The sequence below is a fragment of the Coregonus lavaretus genome (genome assembly GCF_964263955.1).
Source record: "Coregonus lavaretus genome assembly, chromosome: 13".
Classification (NCBI taxonomy): Eukaryota; Metazoa; Chordata; class Actinopteri; order Salmoniformes; family Salmonidae; genus Coregonus; species Coregonus lavaretus.
Genome location: NC_140000.1, coordinates 9,172,350 through 9,200,107, shown reverse-complemented (window position 1 = coordinate 9,200,107; position 27,758 = coordinate 9,172,350). Strand labels below are relative to the sequence as shown.

The window sequence follows — 27,758 nt, the reverse complement described above, 5'->3', positions numbered from 1 at the left end:
AGGAGAGAACAAGGACGGCAGTGAGTGGGTGATCTAGAGAGGACCATGGGGACTTGGGAAAATAGGGAAAACGCCAAGGGGGATGAATACTTTAGCAAGGCACTGTAAGAGAGTGTGTGAGAGAGAGAGAGAGAGGGGGGAGGTAAGAGAGTGTGTGAGAGAGAGAGAGGGGGGGGGTAAGAGTGTGTGAGAGAGAGAGTGTAGAGAGAGAGAGAGAGAGAGAGAGAGAGAGAGAGAGAGAGAGAGAGAGAGAGAGAGAGAGAGAGAGAGAGAGAGAAAGAGAGAGAGAGAGAGAGAGAGAGAGAGAGAGAGAGAGAGGGAGAGAAAGAGAGGAAGGGCTATAGAGCAAGAGAGAACAAGGAAGGCAGTGAGTGGGTGATCTAGAGAGGACCATGGGGACTTGGCATGGATGGAGAGGGGGAGAGAGAGAGAGGGAGAGAGAGGAAGAGAGAGAGAGGGTGGGTGGGAATAGGGGAGGAGGGGAGTGATTGAGAGAGGAGAGAAGAGGAAGGTACAGAGGAAGGGAGAAAAGAAGGGCATTGAGTGGGTGATCTAGCGAGGACCATGGGGTCATGGCATGAGGAGTGTGAATGTGAGCGAAGGAGGAAGAGAGAGAGAGAGGAGAAAGAGAGAATGATAGGGCCATGGGTCTTGGCATAGTTAGACAGAGGGCTAGGGAGAACGTGTTGGAATCCTATTCAAACCTATCTCCAACCGACTCTGAGTTTACACACACACACACACACACACACACACACACACACACACACACACACACGGCAGAGGGAAGAGGCAATTGAATTTGCCTCTATGGAATGTGAAAGAGGAAATCTCCTGCTCCTCTGTGCTATAGTGCAATAGCTACCAATGACCTGCTGTACAGAAAGGAACTCTAATCCATCTCAGTGGCCCTCCAGTCCTCGTGCTACTGTGTGCAAATCCCATCCATTCCTCTTCTTGAATAAATTAGTTTCTTTTTTTTCTGGCCGTGGTGTTTTTTTTCTCAGCCGTGGTGAGGCTCAACTTTTATCCCCCTGGAGAGCCCTGATGAATGTGTAGAACTCACACCCTCCGGAACATCTTCACACACACACACACACACACACACACACACACACACACACACACACACACACACACACACACTCACTGGCTCAAGTACATATTGGCTGAAACAGGAATACAGTAGCCTACAGTCTAGATCTTGATCTCTTTCTCTGTAAAATACACACACTACTTTGTGGATGAAAGCCTGTGGTATCACTACATGTTCAAATTAATAATGGCATTAAAGAACATTGAACAATTTAAAAGCCCATCTAATATTTATCTGGGAACATAAGTACAACAATGTAATGAAACGCACTTTATATCATCTTAGCTCATGAATATGTAAAACCTGCAAATGAAGAATTCTTTATTATGAGGAAACAAGAGAGTCTCAGGATTTGATAATGAGAAAGAGAGAGAGAGAGAGAGAGAGAGAGAGAGAGAGAGAGAGAGAGAGAGAGAGAGAGAGAGAGAGCGAGAGAGAGAGTGTGTACGCGCATGTGTGTGTGTAGCGTGTGAAGTGCCTATGTAGCACGTGTGCACATTTGTGTGTGAGTGCATGCCTGCAAACTTGTGCGTGTGTGTGTGTGTTTATCCCTGCCTGTGTCCTGGGAACCAATCAAAACTGTTCTTTCTCTGCTTGGACCAATCAAAACTGTTCTGTCTCTGCTTGGACCAAATCACAGCTATCATGTTGAGTCTAATACTCTTGTTCCTTCTGCAGTGGCCGGCACAGTCCGCAACGCCATCCAGAGTCTGTGTCTCCCGATGGAATTCTGCCTGACAACGGGAGATCGGGATTCGATAAGGATAAGTGAGCGCTCTGTTTCATCCGGCTCACTGGGGAATTAACATCCCCCTACTCACACAAACACACACTCACACATACAACCACACACACATACAACCACACACACTTCCCCCGTCCCTCTCGCCCTCCCTCCTGCCACTATACCCCTGACGGCAGTTCTCTGGTGGTATCAATAAGAAAGCAGGTCAGATCAATGGCTCAGTGTCTCACCATCCCATCAGTCTGTGATCCTCCCCTACACACCAGATTACACAGCCTTAACCTCCCTCCCATCACCAACAGGAGCCTCTCTCACCACTTTACTCACAGACAGACACACAGAGACATACATACACCATGTTGCATACTAAATAACCATGTAGCTCTTTATGTATTACAATGACTTCTGACAGCTGTTGTGCTGCTGTGAGACCGTGTGAGAAAAATACATTCTTGATGGAGGAGAAAGTTTAAGTCTAAAATCCCTGACTATTACTTTCTGTGTTTTCTCCGAGCTAGGCGGAGGTGTGACCCAAATCCTTCAGGTTTTCTGATGATTGGACTGAACGTGAGATCAGAGGAGTCCGGTGGGGTGGTGGGGGGGGGAGGGAATGGGAGGAGGGGGGTCAACACTATCTATCTGGCCATGGTGGAGAGGACGAAGGGGGTGCTTTCAAAACACAAATGCACTTTTCAAATGCAAATCATAATCTTACTGTAACTCTCACCCTAAACTTAACCCAATAATACAAATGCTAACCCAAGCCACATTTTAAAGGGGCAATCTGCAATTGCTATATCCATTTTGGGACTTGTAAATTAATGATATACAGTATAGCCATTGATTCTTAAAGTATATTACTTGGAAATGCCTCATGAGCTTAGTTTAACTGTAACCACATCAGAACCCAAAATATAAGCTTTTTTTACTCCACTGTTTGTGAACAATGTACAGTAATTGTCAACAAACACAGTATAGCTTCAAAACATGGTAAAAACTAGAGATCGGGCTAGGATGGGTCCATCCTTTACCATCTCTGAGTGGACGCTTTCCTGACCTGTGACCCCGGCACATGACATTTAAGAGGTGGTATGATGCTGCTGGCGTCCTGCCCATTGTTTAATTATCTAAAACTGCCTTCTCATTTTAATATGGCTCCTATTAAGCTCACTCTCCTCTCTGCACCTCTTCCACACACACACACACACATGCACACACACACATACACAGGTTATTATAGTTGTGTGTTTTATATTAGTTTTTATTTATATATATTTTTTTATCAGTTTAGCTTCAGTTAGTTTTCAGATCTGATTTACTTGTTTTTATTTAGTTTAAGTTTTATAAAAACATTTATATTTCGTTTTTGTTATATTATTTACAGTGCGCTCCAAAAGTATTGGGACAGTGACATGTGTTTTGTTGTTTTGGCTCTGTAAATTAAACAATGACTATGAGGTTAAAGTGCAGAATGTCAGATTTAATTTGAGGGTATTTTCATCCATATCGGGTGAACCGTTTTGTACATAGTCCTCCCATTTTAGGGGACCAAAAGTATTGGGACAAATGAACTTATATGTGTATTAAAGTCGTCAAAAGTTTAGTATTTGGTCCCATATTCCTAGCACGCAATGACTACATCAAGCTTGTGCCTCTGCAAATTTGTTGGATGCATTTGCTGTTTGTTTTGGTTGTGTTTCAGATTATTTTGTGCCCAATAGAAATGGTTTATGGTAGAGTGGCCAGATGGAAGCCACTCCTAGGTAAAAGGCACATGACAGCACGCTTGGAGTTTGCCAAAAGGCACCTAAAGACTCTCAGACCATGATAAACTAGATTCTCTGGTCAGATGAAACCAAGATTGAACTCTTTGGCCTGAATGCCAAGCGTCACATCTGGAGGAAACCTGGCACCATCCCTACGGTGAAGCATGGTGGTGGAAGCATCTTGCTGTGGGGATGTTTTTCAGCGGCAGGGACTGGAAGACTAGTCAGGATCGAGGGAAAGATGAATGGCGCAAAGTACAGAGAGATCCTTAGTAGTGGTTTCTTTGCAGCAATTCGACCATGAAGGCCTGATTCACACAGTCTCATCTGAACAGTTGATGTAGATATGTTACTTGAACTCTGTGAAGCATTTATTTGGGCAGCAATTTCTGAGGCTGGTAACTCTAATTAACTTATCCTCTGCAGTAGAGGTAACTCTGGGTCTTCCATTCCGGTCCTCATGAGAGCCAGTTTCATCATAGCGCTTGATGGTTTATGCGACTGCACTTGAAGAAACATTCAAAGTTCTTGAAATGTTCCGGATTGACTGACCTTCATGTCTTAAAGTAATGATGGACTGTCGTTTCTCTTTGCTTATTTGAGCTGTTCTTGACATAATATGGTATTTTACCAAATAGGGCTATCTTCTGTATACTCCCCTAACTTGTCACAACACAACTGATTGGCTCAAACGTATTAAGAAGGAAAGAAATTCCACAAATTAACAAAATCACCTGTTAATTGAAATGCATTCCAGGTGACTACCTCATGAAGCTGGTTGAGAGAATGCCAAGAGTGTGCAAAACTGTCATGAAGGCAAATGGTGGCAATTTGAAGAATCTCAAATATAAAATATATTTTGATTTGTTTAACACTTTTTTGGTTACTACATGATTCCATATGTGTTATTTCACAGTTTTGTTGTCTTCACTATTATTCTACAATGTAGAAAATAGTACAAATAAAGAAAACCCCTTGAATGAGTAGGTGTTCTAAAACGTTTCACCGGTAGTGTATGTAAATGTTATATTTCCATTTTGTATTTGTAATAAATTAGCAAAAATATCTAAAAACCTGTTTTTGCTTTGTCATTATGGGGTATTGTGTGTAGATTGATGAGGTAAAAAAACGATTTAAATTTTTTTAGAATAAGGCTGTAACATAACAAAATGTGGAAAAAGTCAAGGGGTCTGAATACTTTCTGAAGCACTGTAGCTGCTATTGTTTATAAACGTTTTTCTTTATAAATGTAAAAATAAACGTTCTAAATCCCATATCAAACACAAACTGAAAACATAATTGGTTAGAGAGAGGTCTCAAATATCACTTTCATTTTGTTCTGCCTGTAGCTTTAGAATCGCTGCAAAGTTGGTTCCGGTTTCAGTTATGTCTTTGGTCACGTTCACGTGGGTCAACCAAAAATACCCTAATGATTGGTGACAAATAGTGTCTCCCACTAGCCAGGAGTTGGCTGCATGGTGCAGTTGATGAGAAACAACTGCAGCGACTTGAAGATGAATTCATAAAAAACTGCATGACATTTGATCACATGGTTTTTGTAAAGTTCATGCAGTCGAAATGTAGGCGCAAGTTGGACATTTCTTTGCACAATAATGCAACACACTTTGAAAGGTGGTGACCATCGTTGATCTTGACTAGACAAAATGTATCCGCTCGAACGCGCCCAATATTTGCTGTGCTGGTGTAGGCAATGTCATCTTGCTTGTCTTGTTGTTCGCCTTTCAAAGTGTGTTGCATTATGGGGATAAAAAAAATTCTACTTGCGCCTACATGTTAACTGCATTAACTTTACAAAAACCATGTGATCAAAGGTTGTGACGTTTTTACTACAGTTAACTGCAAGTTTCTGCAATTGCTCTTCACCAACTTCATCCAGCAACCATGGCCTGTGTTGTGGGAGGTTCTATTGTCAACCAATAACTATTTAGGACATAACTGAAACAGGAACTAACTTTGCTGCGATTCGCCCAACACCCTATGCACTTGTAGAGATCGTAGAGGATTTGACAGGTGTAAGCAAAATGGTAATAAATTCACCTTGCCCTCTGATAGGCTATGTGGAAGTTTCACCATGTTGCTTATACCATTCAAATCCTCTCAGATCTCCACTAGAGGTTGACATGGGAACAGGACTCCCGGGGGTCTTGCGGGATTCTATCAGGAATGGGAGTCAACTGTGTTGACTGTTAAATATATATATATATATACAGTGGGGAAAAAAAGTATTTAGTCAGCCACCAATTGTGCAAGTTCTCCCACTTAAAAAGATGAGAGAGGCCTGTAATTTTCATCATAGGTACACGTCAACTATGACAGACAAATTGAGAAAAAAAATCCAGAAAATCACATTGTAGGATTTTTAATGAATTTATTTGCAAATTATGGTGGAAAATAAGTATTTGGTCACCTACAAACAAGCAAGATTTCTGGCTCTCACAGACCTGTAACTTCTTCTTTAAGAGGCTCCTCTGTCCTCCACTCGTTACCTGTATTAATGGCACCTGTTTGAACTTGTTATCAGTATAAAAGACACCTGTCCACAACCTCAAACAGTCACACTCCAAACTCCACTATGGCCAAGACCAAAGAGCTGTCAAAGGACACCAGAAACAAAATTGTAGACCTGCACCAGGCTGGGAAGACTGAATCTGCAATAGGTAAGCAGCTTGGTTTGAAGAAATCAACTGTGGGAGCAATTATTAGGAAATGGAAGACATACAAGACCACTGATAATCTCCCTCGATCTGGGGCTCCACGCAAGATCTCACCCCATGGGGTCAAAATGATCACAAGAACGGTGAGCAAAAATCCCAGAACCACACGGGGGGACCTAGTGAATGACCTGCAGAGAGCTGGGACCAAAGTAACAAAGCCTACCATCAGTAACACACTATGCCGCCAGGGACTCAAATCCTGCAGTGCCAGACGTGAACCCCTGCTTAAGCCAGTACATGTCCAGGCCCGTCTGAAGTTTGCTAGAGTGCATTTGGATGATCGAGAAGAGGATTGGGAGAATGTCATATGGTCAGATGAAATCAAAATAGAACTTTTTGGTAAAAACTCAACTCGTCGTGTTTGGAGGACAAAGAATGCTGAGTTGCATCCAAAGAACACCATACCTACTGTGAAGCATGGGGGTGGAAACATCATGCTTTGGGGCTGTTTTTCTGCAAAGGGACCAGGACGACTGATCCGTGTAAAGGAAAGAATGAATGGGGCCATGTATCGTGAGATTTTGAGTGAAAACCTCCTTCCATCAGCAAGGGCATTGAAGATGAAACGTGGCTGGGTCTTTCAGCATGACAATGATCCCAAACACACCGCCCGGGCAACGAAGGAGTGGCTTTGTATGAAGCATTTCAAGGTCCTGGAGTGGCCTAGCCAGTCTCCAGATCTCAACCCCATAGAAAATATTTGGAGGGAGTTGAAAGTCCGTGTTGCCCAGCGACAGCCCCAAAACATCACTGCTCTAGAGGAGATCTGCATGGAGGAATGGGCCAAAATACCAGCAACAGTGTGTGAAAACCTTGTGAAGACTTACAGAAAACGTTTGACCTGTATCATTGCCAACAAAGGGTATATAACAAAGTATTGAGAAACTTTTGTTATTGACCAAATACTTATTTTCCACCATAATTTGCAAATAAATTCATTAGAAATCCTACAATGTGATTTTCTGGATTTTTTTTCTCATTTTGTCTGTCATAGTTGACGTGTACATATGATGAAAATTACAGGCCTCTCTCATCTTTTTAAGTGGGAGAACTTGCACAATTGGTGGCTGACTAAATACTTTTTTCCCCACTGTATATATATATATATATATATATTTTTTTTTAATGGTCATTTCCCCCCTTCCCCTTATGTCGGCTCACTCTCGCGCCTCGCTCCAGTTGTAGCCAGCCCGTACTTTACCTCAGATGCACTCGGAGACGTACACAATTACACATGTCCATATCCATGAGTTCATCCAATTCTGGGTAAGTAAGTGCAAGGGCTGCCTTCATTTCCAAATCTCGTAATGTGGTTGTTATCAGCTGTGTACAGGCAACTGTCTCGTGAGCTCTGAGCAGCAGCCAAACGGAGCAGTTGCTATGGCTACTCACACGCAGAGCAAGGGACAGACAGACGAGCATCTAAAAATTTGACAGGACAAGATGGGACAGGAATTAATTTTCAATCCCATGTCAACCTGCATAAAGAGTAAGGTTTAGGGTTCCATTTGGGATTGGGCCTGGATACTGTATATACAAATAAATGTGATATTTGAGTCTCTCTCACTAATTGATTGTACAATGTGCACACATTATAAAAAATGTTGTTGAGTGTGTGATATGGGGGTTGGAGACAGAGAGAATGGAAAACTTTTATAAAAAATGGCAACACTGCCATGTTGATCTGAGCCTTGCTGTTGAAAAACCACATTAGTGTTCAACTTTCGGCTATTGCAGTTGCACCTTGCCCAACTTCAATCCTTGACTTTCGTCTACAGTTGGTTGCTTAAGCATTACCACTCAAGTGCACCCAATCTCAATGTGACCTGCCAGATTCAGAAACTTGAAAACCCCATTAGAAAAAAAACAATTTTAGAGAAAAAAAACTAAAACTGAGCATAATTAATGATGGTTTTTATTTTATTTTATTTAGTTTTGGAGAATGGTTTCATTATAGTTTTATTTTTTAAACAGGTTTGTTAACTATTTTATTTCAGTTTACAAAATAGTTTTTCCATTATTTGTTTTCATTGTAGTTTCAGTTTTAGTTTACTATAAAAACCTTGCAAAACAACCACACACACAATAAGATACAGACGATCAACCACACACAGGACAGGATAATGATGGTAAAATGCCCCAACAGTCATAAAGAGCATTTTTTTCATTTAACTTCACTGATCTGAGAGGGTTTGATAGGTGTCAGCCATCTGGTGAATCCCTCTGTCTTTTCAGCTATCAGTGAGAGATGAGGGAAAGGAGATGAGATGAGGGGAGGAAGGTTTGGAGACAACTGGGATGCAGAAACAGTAATTGTGATGTTGGTTGAATCAATCAATCATCGATCAATAATTTAATTAACTCATGAGTCATCCGACAGTCTCCAATCTTTGGAATGCAAAGTTTGGAGACAAAAAAATCACTGCTATCACACACTCAACAAAATGTTTTATAATGTGTGCACATTGTACAATCAATTAGTGAGAGAGACTCAAATATCACAGTAACTGAATCAATCAACCTATCAACTGGTAAATCTTTCCCTCAGTCAGTCAGCCATCATTTTCTAAACAATCTCTATATTAACCTGCCACTGCTCTGGCCTTATCTGGAGGAGCTCATATGTATAGATCTGTAAGGAAGGGATAGATAAATAAACTTTGATTTGGTATAAGCAAGATGGAGAAAACCCAATCCAGTGAGAGGACATGGGGAAGCTATTACCATACTGCTTAGCCAATCATTTCAGATCTATAGAGTTCCAACGGTTAGGTGTCAATGTGGGACTTGGATAAAACTATTAAAACAGGATCAAAAACCTTCTATATCAGGGCTCTCCAATCCTGTTCCTGGAGAGCTACGATCTTGTAGGTTTTTGATTCAACCCCAGTTGTAACTAATTTGATTCAGCTTATCAACCAGCTAATTATTAGTATCAGGTGTGCTATATTAGGGTTGGAGTGAAAACCTACAGGACGGTAGCTCTCCAGGAACAGGGTTAGGAAAGGGATATTCAACTCTTACCCTACAAAGTCTGAAGCCTGCTGGTTTCTACCTGATAATTAATTAGACACACCTGGTGTCCCAGGTCTAAATCAGTCCCTGATTAGAGGGGAACGATGAAAAAAAGAAATGGAACTGGCTTCGAGGTCCATAGGTGAGTTTGAGGGGCATACGGATTCTATAGCTCAGACCCAGTATAACAGGGGTGTCAATCTCATTCCATGGAGGGCCTAGTGTCTGCAGGTTTTGGGTTTTTCCTTTAAATTAAGACCTAGACAACCAGGTGTGGGGAGTTCCTTACTAATTAGTGCCTTAATTCATCAATGAAGTACAAGGGAGGAGTGAAAACCCGCAGACACTCGGCCCACCGTAGAATGAGTTTGACACATGTGCAGTATAGCTTTGCCCCTGTGTTATGACCCATATAAACCCAAGCATCTGTTCCCCCTTTGTCACATTTGATAGTGGGGCAACAACACAACTCAAGCTTGGCACTCATCATGACCACCACCATTGTTGTTCACTTCTCTTTCCAGGGAAACAAGCCCAGTACTCAAGGACACACACAGGCAATAGATAAAATGACTGCTCACATCTCTGTACTCATTGACTAAACATGGATTCAATTAAACTCAGTTCAAGGTCATGGTAATACAATGTAAATGCTGGCGCTGTGCTTAATAGATGCACTCATCATGGCTCACTCTGCTAATATTTAATCCAACCCACCACCTGAATACCGCTCCGCGCTAGCCATACAAAACCTTGGCTGTGTTTGTGTGTGTGTGAGAGAGAGAGCAGAAACAGGTGAGTAGGTAAAGTAAGGTGGGCGTGAGAAGTGGGGGAGGGAGAGACAGAGGGAGGGAGAGAGAGAAGAAAGATAAGGAGGGAGAGAAGGAATTTGTGAGGAACTGAAAGCAGGGGAGGGCGGTGGAGGGAGGAGTGCCGAGCAGAGAGCAAGGTCACACGAGAGCAGTCCAGGGAACGAAAGTAAGAAAGACGTACAGAGGAGAGAGAGAGAGAGAGAGAGAGAGAGAGAGAGAGAGAGAAAGAGAAAGAATAGCAGGACAGACTTGGTAGCGTGGATTAGGGAGTTGAGAAGGTTTCAGTCTTACCTCAAGTTAATTACCTGTTGCTCACTGGAGGAGAACAAAGAAAGGGTAAACAATAAGATCGAGAGAGAGAGCGAGAGGGGGAGAAACCAGGGGTAGAGAGAGAGAGAGAGGGAAGGACAACAGTTGAATGTTGACAGAGGGAGTGAGGAGATTAATCGGGAGAGAAACAAAAAGGAGGAGAGAGAGGGAAGAAAAGAGAGAAAGTGTAGAAAACGGATAGATACACATTGACAGAGTGGACTGGACTTCAATAAAGCTCTGACATCAGCTAAATAAAGGGAGAGAAGAGAGAGAGCGAGAAAGGAGGTCACTGCAGTCCAAAGTAGGTGCTGTGCACTATAGTTCGCTTATGCAGGAGAGTTAGGACAAACACAGACAGACAGACGTTCACTGCACGATTGAACCATGTTGATGAAGGAGTACAGAATATGCATGCCACTAACTGTGGAAGAGGTAAGTGTGTGTACACTGGATAAGTGTGTGTTTGTCTGTGAGCGTGTGTGGGGGGGTTGTCAGTGTGTGTGCATGCTTGTGTGTTTGAATGTGTGTGTACTGTAGACCGCTGCTGTAAATATAAGGTGACAGCTTTTCATGTGATCTTGAAAGTGTTAAAGTTGCTAGAATACAGATGTAGGATCTTCATTTGATCACCCTGTTGCAGGACAACTTGGAGTGGATTTAAGGGTGTAATTTACGATAAATGTATCACCCTCAACAAAAATGTCTATTCATTATAATCCATATAATAATTCAGATTTGCTGTTGTTGCAGGATTATTTTCCTGCTGTAGCAAACTGGATCAAATTAAAATCGTACATCTGTAAGAGCACTACACACAGGCATCCTGTAGTTGAGTAGTGTTGTTCATGTGGCTGGCACTCTGTATGGTCCTGCATGTACCTAATCTCAGCTCTGTGTTGCTGTCTGTCAGCATGGGGTGAACAGACTACACCTGGCAATGAGCATCACAATGTTATTGTGTCTAAATTATCGCTCCATCTGTTCCTCTCTCTCTACCTCTACCTCCATCTCACTCTCTCTCCTCCTCTCCCTTTTTTCCACACAAACAAGTTGGACTGGTTGAGGCTTACAACCCCAAACGTCAACAAAGACATTTGGCCTGGAGGTTAAAAACAGACAGATTCCACCAGGGTGTAAGAAGTGGTGGGTGGATGAGGGTTTAGGGGGAAGGTGCTCTAGAGTGCCCTCAAAGGGAAGTTCCTTGTTCCCTCGCTCCCTCCAACCACCACAACAAAGCAGTTATACCTGTCATAGTGTTTAAGTCTGAGCTACCTGTCTGGAACAGTGTTATGTAGATGTTTATTATTAGAACATGCTGTGCCGGAAACTTCAATTGATACTTCACTATGAAACCAACTTTGGTCGGATGTTAGGCCACTTCTGTGGTCTGGAAACGTGTGACAAACTTTAGAGTGAACTATAACTTTAAGATCACTAATGTTTGAGTGTTTGTGTAAGCTTTAGCTAGTGTGATCACAGGGTTTTTATGGATCAAAATGGGGCTTAGCTGGTGGGCATGGCCATGGGCCTGGCCAATGCTGCTGTGGCCGACCAAAAATGTTTGAGGCCTTCCAGTCGGCCGCAGTTTTAAAGCTAATTTCCTGCAATTCCATGCATGTTGCCATGGCTTATGCTATGTGAGTGACTAAAAAATTATAACAAAATCAATGGGGGCCCCATGTCATGACAAAAACACTCCTGAATGTAAAATTTCTTTGAATGTTAGATTATCCCGGACTGTCTAGCTTTTATTTCGGTGACTGTTGGTCCTCAAAGATGATTGTATTTAAAAATATATAGGTCCTTTATCTTTTCTACATACTTTATATCTGGTTTTATTCATTTAAGTTTACACTGAAAACGTTTTTCCATCATTTATTATTATTATTATTATTATTATTATTATTATATATTTCTTTACTGTTTGGACATAGGCGCCCAAAAAAACACGTAGGCAGCCCGCCCAATACTTTTCTATGCAGAAAAAACCCTGGATCAGTGTCGTGTATGATCTATCTGAAAGTAGTCTCTGTAAAATCACATAGAACCAAATCCTAAGGTGAGATCCATTCCACGTGTGGAACTCAGACTCTCATGGTCTGATGGGGAAGCGCATTAAGATTCCTGTGCAGCTTTAGTGGGATCAGCTTATAGTTCCACATTCAAACCATAGCACTGTTTATGCAATGTCTACACTAACACGCACACACACACTTCTAATTCTGAGGGGAGTGTGGCTGGTTGTCCTAGTAGGTTGATGGGTTAAGACACAGGTATGTGTGTGTTTCGTTTTTAGTCAAAGGGTGGGGGACAAATTAAGACAGGTATGTGTGTGTTTCGTTTTTAGTCAAAAGGTGGGGCACATATTCACATAATATAGTTGCTGTCTTACTGCACTGTATGTTTCTGTAATCGTCAGTACATGTTAAACACATTAACCACAAAACTGTCACAGTAATCTGAAGTCAAAGAGAAACATAACGCTGTGTGGGTTTGTGTTGTTAGTCAAAGGATGGGTGACACATTCATTTAGAGAATGGCCAGACCAGAGACATAGATATCCATTCACATAGTGGCCATCCCAGAGACATAGATATCCATTCACACTGCTATGTAAGTCAATATTTATTGTGTACGATCTACATTGTATTAAGACAGGACTGTGTGAATTGACTCTCCCCCTGCTCCTTTAATCTCTCTTCTCATCTCTCCCCCCCACCCCCAGTATAAGATTGGGCAGCTGTACATGATCAGCAAACACAGTAGTGAGCAGAGCGGAGGAGGGGAGGGGGTGGAGGTGGTGAGGAACCAACCAGACTCACATCCCCAACACGGCCTGGGACAGTTTACTGAGAAACGCATCTACCTCAGCAGGTAACACAGGCACGCATGCGCACGCAAACACACACCTACTGTCCCACACTCACCCCTATGGCCTAGCCCTAGAACATACCACACACATACGTCTACCTCAGCGGAGGTAACAGTACATTCCTCCCCTCTGTCTGTCTCTCTCTCTGACAGTAAACTGCCATCCTGGGTGAGTGTGTTTGTCCCCAGGGTCTTCTATGTGACCGAGAAAGCATGGAACTTCTATCCTTACACCATCACAGGTCTGACAACACTATTCTATCCACCACATACACAGCCTTTTCACCTGCTACCAACTTGTACTTCCTATAGGGTCAAGTCAACATAGAACATAGGAAGTGACTTTGTTTCCTTGTCTGCACTTGGATTTAAACACAATCTGCCTTATCGAGACCCTATTTACTTTAAACATCTGTCGTTCCACATGTTTTGAAATATGTGTGTGTGTGTGTGTGGTGTGTCACTAATGATGTTCCTCTCTATCCATATGGAACTTCCGCGGTGTGTGCTTCAGAGTACTCAGTAAGTATTCACACATCATTTGCATGAAGCATGCAGTAGAGCTCATCAGTCTCCAAATGTCTGTGCACATATCCTCATCTGTCTACTCCTCCCTCCCTCCTTCTCTCTCCCCCCTCCTTCCCACCCTCCTTCGCTCTCTCTCCCTCCTCTCTCTACATCCTTCTCCCTCCCTCCATCCTTCTCCCTCCCTCCATCCTTTTCCCTCCCACCTTCTCTCCCTCCCTCCTCCTCTCTCCCTCAATTATTCTCTCTCTCTCCCTCCCTCCTTCTCTCCCTCCATCGTTTTCTCTCCGTCCATCCTTCTCTCTCCCTCCCTCCTTCTCTCAATCCACATCCATCCTTCATCTACTGTAGGTGTCATTCCTTCCCAAGTTCAGCATCCGTATTGAGACCAGGTTTGAGAACAACAATGGCAACAACAATAATGTGAGTATGACCGAAGGAGAGAGAGAAGTGGGGTGGGGGTGGGGGGGAGGGAGGGAGAGAAATTGTAATATTCTCTACAGTGTGAGGAGAATGCTCATCAAATTGATGTGGCCATTACAAGGAAAACAAGCAAAGCACAGAATACAATATCGGCAGATCCATTAGCCATCCACTGTGTGTGTGTGTGTGTGTGTGTGTGTGTAAGAGAGCGAGAAGGGTACATGCTTGTATTACAGGCTTGTTTCACCACCTTTTCTATGGCCTTCTCACGGAATTCCGACACACAAATACAATTCTGAGCTGGTTTGTCCCTACAGCATGCCCCTGTAATCTCTGGATGGAAACCTGGGAACAAGACTGAACACACCACTGAACTCATCTGGCTGTTAGTCTGTGTGTGTGTGTGTGTGTGTGTGTGTGTGTGTGTGTGTGTGTGTGTGTGTGTGTGTGTGTGTGTGTGTGTGTGTGTGTGTGTGTGTGTGTGTGTGTGTGTGTGTGTGTGTGTGTGTGTCCAGAAATTTGACGAAGCTTGTTTCAACCTTCTCCCAGCTACAGGTTACATGTGTTCATTTTAGCAGAAACACAGGCGCACACACACACATACACACACATGAATGCACCCAGACTCCCACACACACCCACACCCATAAATACACCTCTATTACAACACACAGCAACATAGAAGACATCTAAAGGGCACAAAAGCACAACCAGAACAGAGGAACACCAGCAGGTTTAAAGGATGAGGTAAAACAATGCTTTTGACATGGAAAAATAGGAACTATGACAAGTGTCAACAGACTAACAGACAGACAGGAGGACAATACATACGTTATATAAGAGAATAGATTCTTAAACACACAGAGACACAGGACATAATAGGATCTGAAACCCAGCTGATTATCTGGCTGTGGGTTTGTCTCCCTGCTCTTCTCTTTGTTAAATACCAGCAGAGGAATGAACATCTTCAAAAGAGACATTACTCTCTCTTTCGCTTTCTGTCAAGACAAGGGGACAGAACAGAACAGAAAGAACAGTGACTTTTCTCTCTCTTTCTTTGTCTCGTTCTCTTTCTCTCTTCTTTCACCCCCGCTCGTCCTTCTTCGCCTGCTCCCTCTCTCCTTGTCTCTCTCTTTTTTTGTGATTTAGTGTGCTCCCTCTATCTCCCTTCCCCCCGCTCTCCACCTCTTTCTCTCTCCCCTAATCTCCCTCGACCTCACCCCCTCTCTCTCTTTCATTCTCTCTCTCTCTTTCATTCTCTCTCTTTCATTCTCTCTCTCTCTCTCTCTCTCTCTCTGTGTCTGTGTGTGTGTGGTGATTTGCTCAAGGCCTGAGGGTGGGGTATTATGATGGGTGATATGGTGTGTGACCTCACTATTCCCCCTCTTTCCTCATCTACTAGTCCCTGGCTCCAGTGTGTGTGAGTCTGTCTATTTCTGAGTGACCTCCCCCTCTGCTCGGTTGCAGGTATTCGGGGATAGGCCCACCCCTGCAGAGAGCGTGAGCCACCTGGATATCCTCGTTGACCCCATCCCTGACAAACACTACAAGGAGACAGAGGTACAAGCGTGCACACACACATTTCCTCCTTCTGAAGTTCCAGTAACTTCAGAAGGAAATATACACAGACACTTGTGCAATCTATGCATCTTGGGCCACAGATGCCTATCATGTTGAATCACTCATTTATTATATGTGAGGTATTGAGCAACAACCTGCTTACACAGGCCTACGCACACACACACTCCCCCTCCCCCTACACAACAGCCAGTGATTTAGCTCCGTCATCAGGTAATGTGTACTTTGTGTCTCTGTAGGACCTGAGTCGCTGGGTGTCTGAGAAGACGGGCAGAGGCCCCCTGGTGGAAGGGTGGTGGAAGGACAGCACCCCCATTATGTGCTCCTATAAGAGGGTGAAGTGCAGTTTCGAAGTCTACGGCCTCCAGGGCAAGACTGAGGACTTCATACACAGGGTGAGAGGAAACTACATTTACCATCATGCATCAGGTGAGAACCTGACCTAAGGGTCAAAATGTTGTTTCAAGAAACACATTTGAGAGCATAGATTGTGTTTGGGGAATCTTCTTTTCTTTTTGCTCAATATATACACTTTGATCTCCAGCAGCACCTGCTCAAAGCCTTTGGATGTGTTTCTTTGATGTAATACATGTATTTTCTCTGTTGTGTATGATCTGACAGAACATCCAGGACATCCTACTGGTAGGACACAGACAGGCAGTAGCCTGGACAGATGAATGGCACGGTCAGTAGAGGACATGGTTATAATGCCTTATAACATATAGGACATGATTTATAATAGAACGTGGTTATAATGCATTATATTATAGAGCATGGTTATAATGTCTTATAACACACAGGACATGATTATAATATGACATGTTATAATGCTATATAACATACAGAACATGATTATAATAGGACATGGTTGTAATGCATTACATTATAGAACATGTTTATAATGCATCATAACATATAGGACATTATTATAATAGAACATGGTTTTAATGCTATATAACATATAGGACATTATTATAATAGGACATGGTTATAATGCTTTATAACATATAGAACATGATTATAATAGGACATGGTTATAATTCTTTAACATATAGAACATGATTATAATAGGACATGGTTATAATGCATTATATTATAGAACATGGTTATAATGCATTATACTACATCGTAATTTATGCCTTTCAATGTGCTGTTGTTGACTGTTGCTGTATGTTTTTGTTCGGACATGCTTATAATGCATTATGATATACATGTTACATGGTTATAATGCATTATGATACACATGTTACATAGTATAATGCATTATGATACACATGTTACATGGTTATAATGCATTATGATACACATGTTACATGGTTAGAATGCATTATGATACACATGTTACATGGTTAGAATGCATTATGATACACGTTACATGGTTAGAATGCATTATGATACACATGTTACATGGTTAGAATGCATTATGATACACATGTTACATGGTTAGAATGCATTATGATACACATGTTACATGGTTAGAATGCATTATGATACACATGTTACATGGTTATGATAATGCATTATAAGCTCATCAGTCTGTGCTTTTCCTTACAGGGATGAGTTTGGAGGATGTGAGGGAGTTTGAGCAACAGATACAGGAACAGACCAACAGCAAACTCAAATCAACCCAGAACAACAACACAGGTAACTATTAGAGCTGGGACGATAAACCAAAAATTATCGACACCGACCATACCGATCACTTATCGAAGGCATTTTGCTGATATCATTCATTACGATAAGTAATCTCCCGAGTGGCGCAGTGGTCTAAGGCACTGCATCGCAGTGCTAGCTGTGCCACTAGAGATCCTGGTTCGAATCCAGGCTCTGTCGTAGCCGGCCGCGACCGGGAGACCCATGGGGCGGCGCACAATTGGCCAAGCGTCGTCTAGGGTAGGGGAGGGAATGGCCGGCAGGGGATGTAGCTCAGTTTGTAGAGCATGGCGTTTGCAACGCCAGGGTTGTGGGTTCGATTCCCACGGGGTGTATGAAAAAAAATAAAAAAAATAAAAAAAAATATGTATGCACTAACTGTAAGTTGCTCTGGATAAGAGCGTCTGCAAAATGACTTAAATGTAAATAAGTACTCTAGAGAAATGTGAAGTTTGAAATTAAATACGTTTGCAAATATGGATGATTGTTAATTGGATAATTGATAGCTTCAACCACAAAACTAGTAGTCTAAAGGATAATAATAATAAACTGCGGTGCACATTAACGTTAGAAACGTATCGTTCTATTTATCGCTATCGTATCTATTCAGGCAATTTATCGCTATATGGATTTTTGTCCATATCACTCAGCTGTAGTAACTACTATAGTCTACTACTGTACTATTCTATATCATCCCTTTAATAGAGAACGAGAGAGTGGGCAATGAGGAGGAGAGAGAGGAGAAAAAGAGGGGGAGTGTGGGGGAGGATCGAGAGGATAGGTAGTGGAGAGAAAGGAGAGAGAGATAGAAGGAAGAGTAAGGGAAGAGGAGAGAGCATAGGGGGAAATGAGGGAAAAGTAGGGGAGCGGGGGAGGGAGAAAGAGCAGGGATGGGAGAGAAGGGGAGGGGGAAGAAGGGAAGAGCATGCTGAGGCGGAGAGGTGGAGAGGAAGACAAAGATCATTGAGAAGAAGAAGAGGTAAGAGAGAGCGAAGTAGCAAAATATGTATTTCACAGAAAGGAAGAGCAATGAGAGCAGAGGAGAGTGAGCCCAACAGTCTGACGACTCAAACTGAATTCTTCCGCTGCTCTATGTTTGCTACATACTTCAGTCTGAGACTGCAATCATTGAAATTCGTTTGTGGTGACGTCCAAATGAGGGCTGTTGTACAAAACAAAGTAATCAGTGATTGGATCGTCTCTATCCAATCAGAGTATCAAAGCCAATGACGAATTTTCTAAACGCTGCTTGGCCCGACCCATCGGTTTCTGGGACCAATCAGAACTGTTAGAATATGTTTGCGTTCTAGAAATCGTTGTGTAGGTACTCAGATCCAGACTCATTGCAGAGAAGAAACTGTCTGTGGGCGTGGCCTAGCGTTTGGCTGGAACAAGGAGTTTGGGTAGCTATTGCAGCACTTACTGCAAATGTATGCCCTAGTGGGGGTCTGCGTGTGTGTGTGTGTGGGGGGGGTCACTCTGCCCCCTGCTGGTGAGTCATGAGAAGCTCGGCCGGCTGTTGCTGCTGAATGATATCGAGGGCAGCAGCCAAGGAATGGCCCGTAGCATGTGTGTGTGTTACGGGAGACATGAGGCTGAAATGGATTTGCAGTCATTGCTCAGTCTCTCTGCTGCAGCTCGCTGCGCTGTCCTGACCACCTACATGCCAGAACATGCTACTGCAGGCACCTATTGTAAGGGATCGGGGGTTGGCTGGGTCTAGACAGAGTCTGACACTTCCCCGATCTACAGAGAGGGGGAGTCATCAGACTCGATCTGGTTCACCTGAGTTCTGAGCACACCTGTCCGTAATTAGGGTAGGATAATAGGTGTGCTCAGAAGTTCAGTCGGTGCGAGGTATTGTTCCATTGTGACTTGCTAAACGTTTTGTTCCGAGAGAGAGAGAGTGTTTGTTGTTTTTGATTACCCGTGTATCCGACCTGTGCCTTGTTGTTTGACTCCCCGAATTGCTTAATCCTCTGCTTGTCTACCCCAGTGATTACCGTCCTCTGATCCTGTGCCTGTGCCCTCGACTACGACTAAGCCCGCTCCCTTGGTACCTCTGCCTGTCTATGCCTGGCCCGGTTTTGACCACAGCCCGCCCGACCACAATTAAGCTATTCCCTTGTCTGTACTCTAATAAAGCATCGCTATTCTGCGATTGGATCTTACCACTCTGTCCGAGTATTCATTATAGAATACCTCGCCGTTACCATGGATCCAGCGGAATTACAGAGGCGATGGGAGATACAGGAGAAACGGATGGATGAACTCCTGCAGCTACTCAACGCTGGTGCGGCTGAAGGCACCACCCCGAGCACGGTCAGTCCTCGTCATGCACCTCCGATTTCTCTACCAACAAGGTACGACGGGGAACCTGGCAAATGTCAGGGGTTTCTACTCCAGACGTCCCTGTATATGTCGTATAATCGTACTATGTTTCCCGATGACCGTAGCAGGGTGGATTTCATGATTTCTCTGCTAACGGGAAGAGCACTGGATTGGGCTACTGCGCTTTGGGCAGCTGAGGTCCCCGAGTTGAATGCGGAAGTTCAGTTCAAGAGACTGTTCCAAGAGGTGTTCGACCACCCAGTATCTGGGCGTAGTGTGGGAGACCAACTATGCGAACTTCAGCAGGGCCGTCGCATAGTAGCCGACTACGCTTTAGAGTTCCGTACTATAGCAGCCAGTAGCGGATGGAGCGAGACTGCTTTGCTCACCGTTTTCCGAAGAGGGCTGCGCAAAGACGTACAGACTGAGTTGGCTTGTCGAGGAGATATCACTGCGCTACATGAGTTTATCAAAATAGCCATCTCTATTGATAATCTGATAGTGCAACACAAGGTATCCACAGTCCGGGAGCCCTCGATCACTGGTCCTAAGCAATCGACAGAGCGGAGGAGAGAATCTGAGGAGGAACCTATGCAACTGGGACGGTCACCTCTACAAGGTTCGGTGAGACAACAACGTCGGCAAGACGGACTATGCCTGTATTGTGGTCAGTCGGGTCATTTCGTTCGTCAATGTCCGGTACGACCAAACCGTACCCCAGGATATCGCCTCGGAACTGCCAAACCGGTGAGTGAGACTCAAGTTTTGAACATTACATCGAAACAAATGTATGTGCCAGTTACCTTATCTGTCGGAGAGAAAGTGTGCAGGTTGGAAGGACTTATTGATTCCGGAGCGGCTGCCAGCTTTCTGGATAAGGGTCTTGCTGAGGAGTTGGGAGTTCAACTTATCCCAATTCAACCTCCCCTGCGAGTCAACGCGCTAGACGGTGAGCCCATGGGCACTGGGTTCATTACGCACCGTACAGAGGTAATCAAGTTACAAGTGGGCTCCATACACCATGAGAACATAATTTTTTTCGTCATCTCCGCTCCACGGGAGCCGCTAGTTCTCGGCCACCCCTGGCTCGTCACCCATGATCCGGTCATCTCCTGGAAATCTGGCGATATCACAGCTTGGAGTGAGGTATGTAGGGCAGAGTGCCTCAATTTACCGTGCAAAATGTCTACTGTGGAGGATGCGCAGGGTGCGGTGTCTACTGTTGTCCCTACAGAATACCAGGATTACGCGCAGGTGTTCTCCAAGGAGAGGGCTACCGTGTTACCACCTCATCGGGCCTGGGACTGCGGGATTGATCTGCTATCCGGGGCTACACCTCCTCGTGGAAGAATCTACCCGTTGTCACAGCCGGAACGAGAATCGATGAGCCAGTATATTGATGAGGCGCTACAGCAAGGGGCCATTCGCCCATCTACGTCTCCCGCCGCATCCAGTTTTTTCTTCGTGAAGAAAAAGGATGGCGGACTGCGTCCTTGTATAGACTATCGAGGGTTGAACGATATTACCATCAAAAATCGTTACCCTCTTCCTTTGATTCCAGCAGCCCTCGAACAGGTGGGACAGGCCTCCATGTACAGTAAACTGGACCTCAGGAGTGCGTACAATCTGGTGCGTATTAGAGAAGGGGATGAATGGAAGACTGCCTTCATCACACATCGAGGACACTACGAATATTGTGTCATGCCCTATGGACTTACCAACGCGCCCTCAGTATTCCAGGCGTTCATGAATGACATTTTCAGGGACATGATTGATCGCTTTGTTATAGTGTACATTGATGACATCCTAATATATTCTAACTCTCTGAGTGAACATGTGTCCCATGTACGACAGGTTCTAGATCGGCTCCTACAACATTCTCTGTTCGTGAAGGCAGAAAAGAGTGAATTCCATGTCACTACGATTTCCTTCCTTGGGGCCATACTCACTCCCGACAGGGTTAAATTGGATGAATCCAAGGTGCAAGCGGTACAAGACTGGCCTCAACCCCAGACGGTGAAAGAGCTCCAGAGATTCTTAGGGTTTGCCAATTACTATAGATGGTTCGTGCGTAATTTCAGCACAACCGCAGCGCCCCTGTCGGCGATGACCAGCTACAAGGGTCGCGGTCTGAACTGGACGGAGGGGGCAGTGCGTGCGTTTGAGACGTTGAAACAACGCTTTACCACCGCTCCTATTCTATGTCAGCCGGACCCTACCTTACCGTTTATCGTGGAAGTGGATGCTTCGGAGGTTGGAGTTGGAGCCGTGTTATCCCAACGCCAAGGTGAGCCGCCTAAATCACGACCCTGTGCTTTCTTTTCAAGGAAACTGAATTCTGCCGAGCAGAACTATGACGTGGGTAATCGGGAATTACTGGCGGTGAAGTTAGCACTGGAGGAGTGGAGACATTGGTTGGAGGGAGCAGAGCATCCGTTCCAAGTGCTCACGGACCACCGCAACCTGGAGTATCTTCACAGTGCCAAACGACTGAACTCCCGACAGGCAAGGTGGTCTTTATTCTTCAACCATTTTCGATTCACTGTCTCTTATATCCCCGGGTCCAAGAATGGTAAGGCGGACGCGCTTTCCCGACGGTTCGAGCGCGCGGAAAGACCCGTGGAGCCAGAACCTATTCTCCCCATGAGTTGCCGTGCTGGTCCGGTGAGGTGGGCTATTGATGACACTATTCAGGAGAGCTTACAAGCGGAACCAGCCCCTCCAGAAACCCCGGTGTCTAAGGTGTTTGTACCAGCTCCACTTCGACCTCAACTGATGGAATGGTGCCACACGTCGCTGGGATCTGGTCATCCCGGAATCACTCGAACTACACGACTCATCAGCCGAAAATACTGGTGGGATTCCCTCACAGATGATGTCAGAGACTATGTCTTATCCTGTCCAGCATGTGCTCAGTCCAAGGTACCTCGTGCACTACCGGAGGGTAAGCTGATGCCATTGCCAACTCCTCAACGACCCTGGTCGCACATTGCAATGGACTTTGTTACCGACCTACCAGAATCAGAGGGCCATACTGTAATTCTCGTGGTCATCGATCGTTTCTCCAAGATGTGCCGGTTAGTACCCATGACCCGTTTGCCTAACGCCACTCAGATGGCTGAGACTATGTTTACCCAGGTGTTCCGGCAGTTTGGTGTCCCGGAGGATATTGTTTCTGACCGGGGACCCCAGTTTGTATCCCGGGTATGGAAGGCCTTCTGCGAACGCTTGGGCATCTCGGTTAGCCTAACCTCCGGATATCATCCCCAGGCCAATGGGCAGACAGAACGGCTCAACCAGGAAATTGGGAAATATCTACGGCAACAATGTTCGCGGCAGCCGCAAGAGTGGAGCCGATTCCTTCCTTGGATAGAGTATGCTCAGAACTCACTCATTCACACCTCCCTACGCCTAACGCCCTTCCAGTGTGTTCTAGGGTATCAACCATCCCTGTTCCCGTGGGATACCGCATCAGGGATGGTACCGGCGGTGGACGAGTGGTTCCGTCGGAGTGCGCAGGTCTGGGAGACGGCCCATCAACATCTCAGTCAAGCCTCACAACAGCAAAAGACCTACGCCGACCGACGCCGGAGACCTACTCCCACTTATCAACCCGGTCAACGAGTGTGGCTGTCTACCCGAGACCTGCGGTTCCGACGGAGCTGCAAGAAGCTCCAACCCAGGTACATTGGTCCTTTCAAGGTACAGAGACGTATTAACCCTGTCACCTACCGTCTGTTAATCCCTCGACACTACAGGATAAACCCTACGTTCCACGTCTCCCTGTTGAAACCTGTCCATTATAGCCTGATGTACCCACCAATCGCTCAACAACCTACTACACCACCTTTGGAGGATGAACAGGACACCACCTATACAGTCCACGAGATACTGGAGTCAAGACGGAGACGAGGGGGCATCGAATATCTCGTGGACTGGGAGGGATATGGACCTGAGGAACGGTCCTGGGTCCCTGCTAAGGACATACTAGACCCCGCTCTCAAGGCCACTTTCCACGCTGAACACCCAGATCATCCCGGACCCCGACCCAGAGGAAGACCACCCGGTAGAGGTAGAAGGCCGTCAGGAGCCGGCCCTGGGGAGGGGGATACTGTAAGGGATCGGGGGTTGGCTGGGTCTAGACAGAGTCTGACACTTCCCCGATCTACAGAGAGGGGGAGTCATCAGACTCGATCTGGTTCACCTGAGTTCTGAGCACACCTGTCCGTAATTAGGGTAGGATAATAGGTGTGCTCAGAAGTTCAGTCGGTGCGAGGTATTGTTCCATTGTGACTTGCTAAGCGTTTTGTTCCGAGAGAGAGAGAGTGTTTGTTGTTTTTGATTACCCGTGTATCCGACCTGTGCCTTGTTGTTTGACTCCCCGAATTGCTTAATCCTCTGCTTGTCTACCCCAGTGATTACCGTCCTCTGATCCTGTGCCTGTGCCCTCGACTACGACTAAGCCCGCTCCCTTGGTACCTCTGCCTGTCTATGCCTGGCCCGGTTTTGACCACAGCCCGCCCGACCACGATTAAGCTATTCCCTTGTCTGTACTCTAATAAAGCATCGCTATTCTGCGATTGGATCTTACCACTCTGTCCGAGTATTCATTATACCTATCAGATTTTACACAAAAACATTTCATGCCATTCATCTCATTTGGGGGGAAAAAAAGTGTATTTTTATTAGGGGTGTGTGAACTGTGAAGGGATGTGTATTTGAATAATTTAACCCCTCAACTCTCCCCCCCCCCTCGTTCCCCTCTTCCTCCCCCCGCCTCTCTCTCTCTTTCTCATCGGCAGCAGCCCCTCGTCCGGCGTTCTCCCGCTCTATGTCCGTCACAGACGAGCGCTCTCTGAAGAAGATGGGAGTGAAGACTATAGCCATGTCAGACCCCTCCACCTCCACACTGCCTCATACCACTGTCCGCCTTAACTCCACCCCAGAGTAACACACACACGTTCATGTTCATACAGATGCACCAATTCCTGCCTGCCTTAAACCCCTCAGTGACAGTAACTACACTGCGACAGTTCCTTTTTTTTACACCATCCACCACAAACACACTTAACCAATAAAGCTACACCGTCCACAGAAGCAGCACTTAGAGCACTCACATGCCTACCCCTATATCCAGCTGTAACTATATAACCCATACACCCAACCCCCGGTCCTACCCCTTTCTCCAGCTGTAACTGTATAACTCATACACCCAACCCCCGGGCCTACCCCTTTCTCCAGCTGTAACTATATAACCCATACACCCAACCCCCGGTCCTACCCCTTTCTCCAGCTGTAACTATATAACCCATACACCCAACCCCCGGTCCTACCCCTTTCTCCAGCTGTAACTATATAACCCATACACCCAACCCCTGGTCCTACCCCTTTCTCCAGCTGTAACTATATAACCCATACACCCAACCCCCGGTCCTACCCCTTTCTCCAGCTGTAACTATATAACCCATACACCCAACCCCCGGTCCTACCCCTTTCTCCAGCTGTAACGATATAACCCATACACCCAACCCCTGGACCTACCCCTTTATCCAGCTGTAACTATGTAACCCATACACCCAACCCCCGTTCCTAGCCCTTTCTCCAGCAATCCATTACTCAATGCAGCAAATGGCTCAAGCAGGGCTAACCTTCACTGATGAGTCAATAGGATGTCTGTTTTAAACATGATTAACTTCTGATCTATGGTAATGGATGCAACATGACCTCTGTACAGGCTGTGGAATAATCTAACATAGTGGATGAATATAATTTATAACTAGGTTTATATTGATACATATTATAAATATACTGTATATTCACCTGTTTAGTCTATTGTAATGGAAGTCCATTCTCAGGTATCTACCACTTGTATGAATGAATAAAAACCATTTTCTCGTGTATGTCTTGTTAAGATCATTAGTCATGATTAAGTGACAGTTGGTTTCATGAACTCCAGGAGATAAGTGAAACAATAGAGGAACATATCTTATTATTCAAGAGCATGTTTACCTTGTGTTACCCTACTGGTGAGAGAGTAATAGTTGACAACTAGTTGACAGGGAATGTGATGTAGAGCTTACTCAATATACTGTGTAGGGCTTACTCAATATACTGAGTAGCGCTTACTCAATATACTGTGTAGAGCTTACTCAATAGACTGTGTAGGGCTTACTCAATAGACTGTGTAGAGCTTACTCAATAGACTGTGTAGAGCTTACTCAATAGACTGTGTAGAGCTTACTCAATACACTGTGTAGGGCTTACTCAATAGACTTTGTAGGGCTTACTCAATAGACTGTTTAGATCTTACTCAATAGACTGTGTAAGACTTACTCAATAGACTGTGTAGAGAGAAAGAAAGAAGCAGAGACACAGTCAGAAGTGTTGACACGTGCTGCAGTGGGACCTGAAGACTGTAGGCTATACTATAAGAACATTCTCTCTCTTCCTCTCTCTCTTCCTCTCTCTCCCCTCTTGCTTTACTACCCCTTTCTCTGCCTCTCTCTGTTCCTGCACTCCTTTCCTCAGGAGGGCCTCTCCACAGAAGATGTACTGTGTTCATTATATAGAAATGTTCCCCTGGCAGATGCTTATAGATCCTGACCATGTAATGCTGAATCATACTGCAGCTGTTCTGTTCTACTGCTGTGCTGCTCTAGAGAGAAAGAGAGAGAGAGAGAGAGAGAGAGAAAGAAAGAAAGAAAGAAAGAAAGAAAGAAAGAAAGAAAGGAGAGAGAGAGAAAGAGAGAAAGAAAGAGGAAGAGAAGAGAGAAAGAAAGAAAGAAAGAGAAGAGAAGAGAGCGAGAAAGAATGTAAAAAGGAACCAAAAGGGAGAAGGAAACATTGGAGAGGGATTAAAAACGGAAGAGAAAAGGACTGGTGGTATTTGTTTCGACATCCTCCCCTCCATCTCTACCCCTTTAGCCTAACCCGACTGATGTACCAGCTTTACTGAATACATCCATACACACTCTACACTCTGCAGCTCTGTAATGCAAATGTCCCATTCATGTCTACACACCAGGGTCACAACACTGATTCATAAAGGCCTGTGCGTGCGTGTGTGTGTGTGCGCGTATGTGTGTAGGTACGTGTGTGTGTGCGCGCGCGCGCCCATTCTTCCTGGTTTCTGTCTCAGCTATGAGTAAATGGCCAGCCTGCACCCTAAGTATGTTATTCATTCCGGTGTCAGCATTAATGTCATTAGGCCTCTCAATCATATAAATAGCTCTAAATCCACTGTGAATTAAACTCCACTGTGGGGAACACAATTTGTAACCTCTGCCCAGGAGTAACTGGAGTGGACTTTATCTGGGGACAGGCAGACTTTTACATTCATACAGTATCCCTGATAACTGATTGTACCAATTAAGGGGCTGAATATGGCTTGCAATGGGAATCTGCATACATCCATCCCCTGTGGAATAGACTTAAAGACCGCTGGCTCTACACGTTAATCGTTTCTATTGAAAGCGGTTGAGGACCGTCTCTCTCTGTACAGTTACTGTCCTGCAGTCAGTTAGTGAGGCATTAATGCCGACCTGTTTTATGCTGTGAAATCCTCAGCAACTGATTCCAGCGAAGCTATTCTGGTAATGCTGGATTTAATTGCTTACGGATAACAGAAAACTCAAGGATAACACTCTACATAAACACACACACACACACACACACACACACACACACACACACACACACACACACACACAGGCAAGCAAGAAGAAAAGGGGAAACCCACCCCTTCACCCCTGACACACATACCCAAATCTCTCTCTCTGGCTCTTTTACACCAATAAACAACTCCCAGACAGAGAAAAAGCAAGAGAGCCCAGGGTATAGGCAGGCATTCATTGAAATTCATGCTTTAAATATCTTAATCAGCAGGCTCATAAAGCC

The 27,758-nt window shown here is 44.8% G+C and overlaps 1 protein-coding gene across 1 annotated transcript; it reads left to right on the top strand.

Moving 5' to 3' along the window:
• Positions 1-10,348: 10,348 nt before the first annotated feature.
• Positions 10,349-25,761, top strand: LOC311140119 (cytoplasmic phosphatidylinositol transfer protein 1-like). The gene is made up of 10 exons (XM_084175056.1): positions 10,349-10,913; positions 13,207-13,355; positions 13,506-13,594; positions 13,867-13,874; positions 14,229-14,300; positions 15,768-15,860; positions 16,118-16,273; positions 16,500-16,563; positions 17,433-17,522; positions 24,665-25,761. Exons 1-10 carry the CDS (start codon positions 10,866-10,868, stop codon positions 24,811-24,813), a joined length of 918 nt encoding a protein of 305 aa, XP_084031182.1. The 5' UTR covers positions 10,349-10,865; the 3' UTR covers positions 24,814-25,761.
• The last annotated feature ends 1,997 nt before the right edge of the window (positions 25,762-27,758 follow it).

Bases quoted from the DNA above. Each gene is read 5' to 3' on its own strand.
- LOC311140119 (XM_084175056.1), top strand. From the start codon at position 10,866: ATGTTGATGAAGGAGTACAGAATATGCATGCCACTAACTGTGGAAGAG. The intron at 10,914-13,206 runs GTAAGTGTGTGT...CCCCACCCCCAG, and splicing joins TGCCACTAACTGTGGAAGAG to TATAAGATTGGGCAGCTGTA. The intron at 16,564-17,432 runs GTCAGTAGAGGA...TTTTCCTTACAG, and splicing joins CTGGACAGATGAATGGCACG to GGATGAGTTTGGAGGATGTG.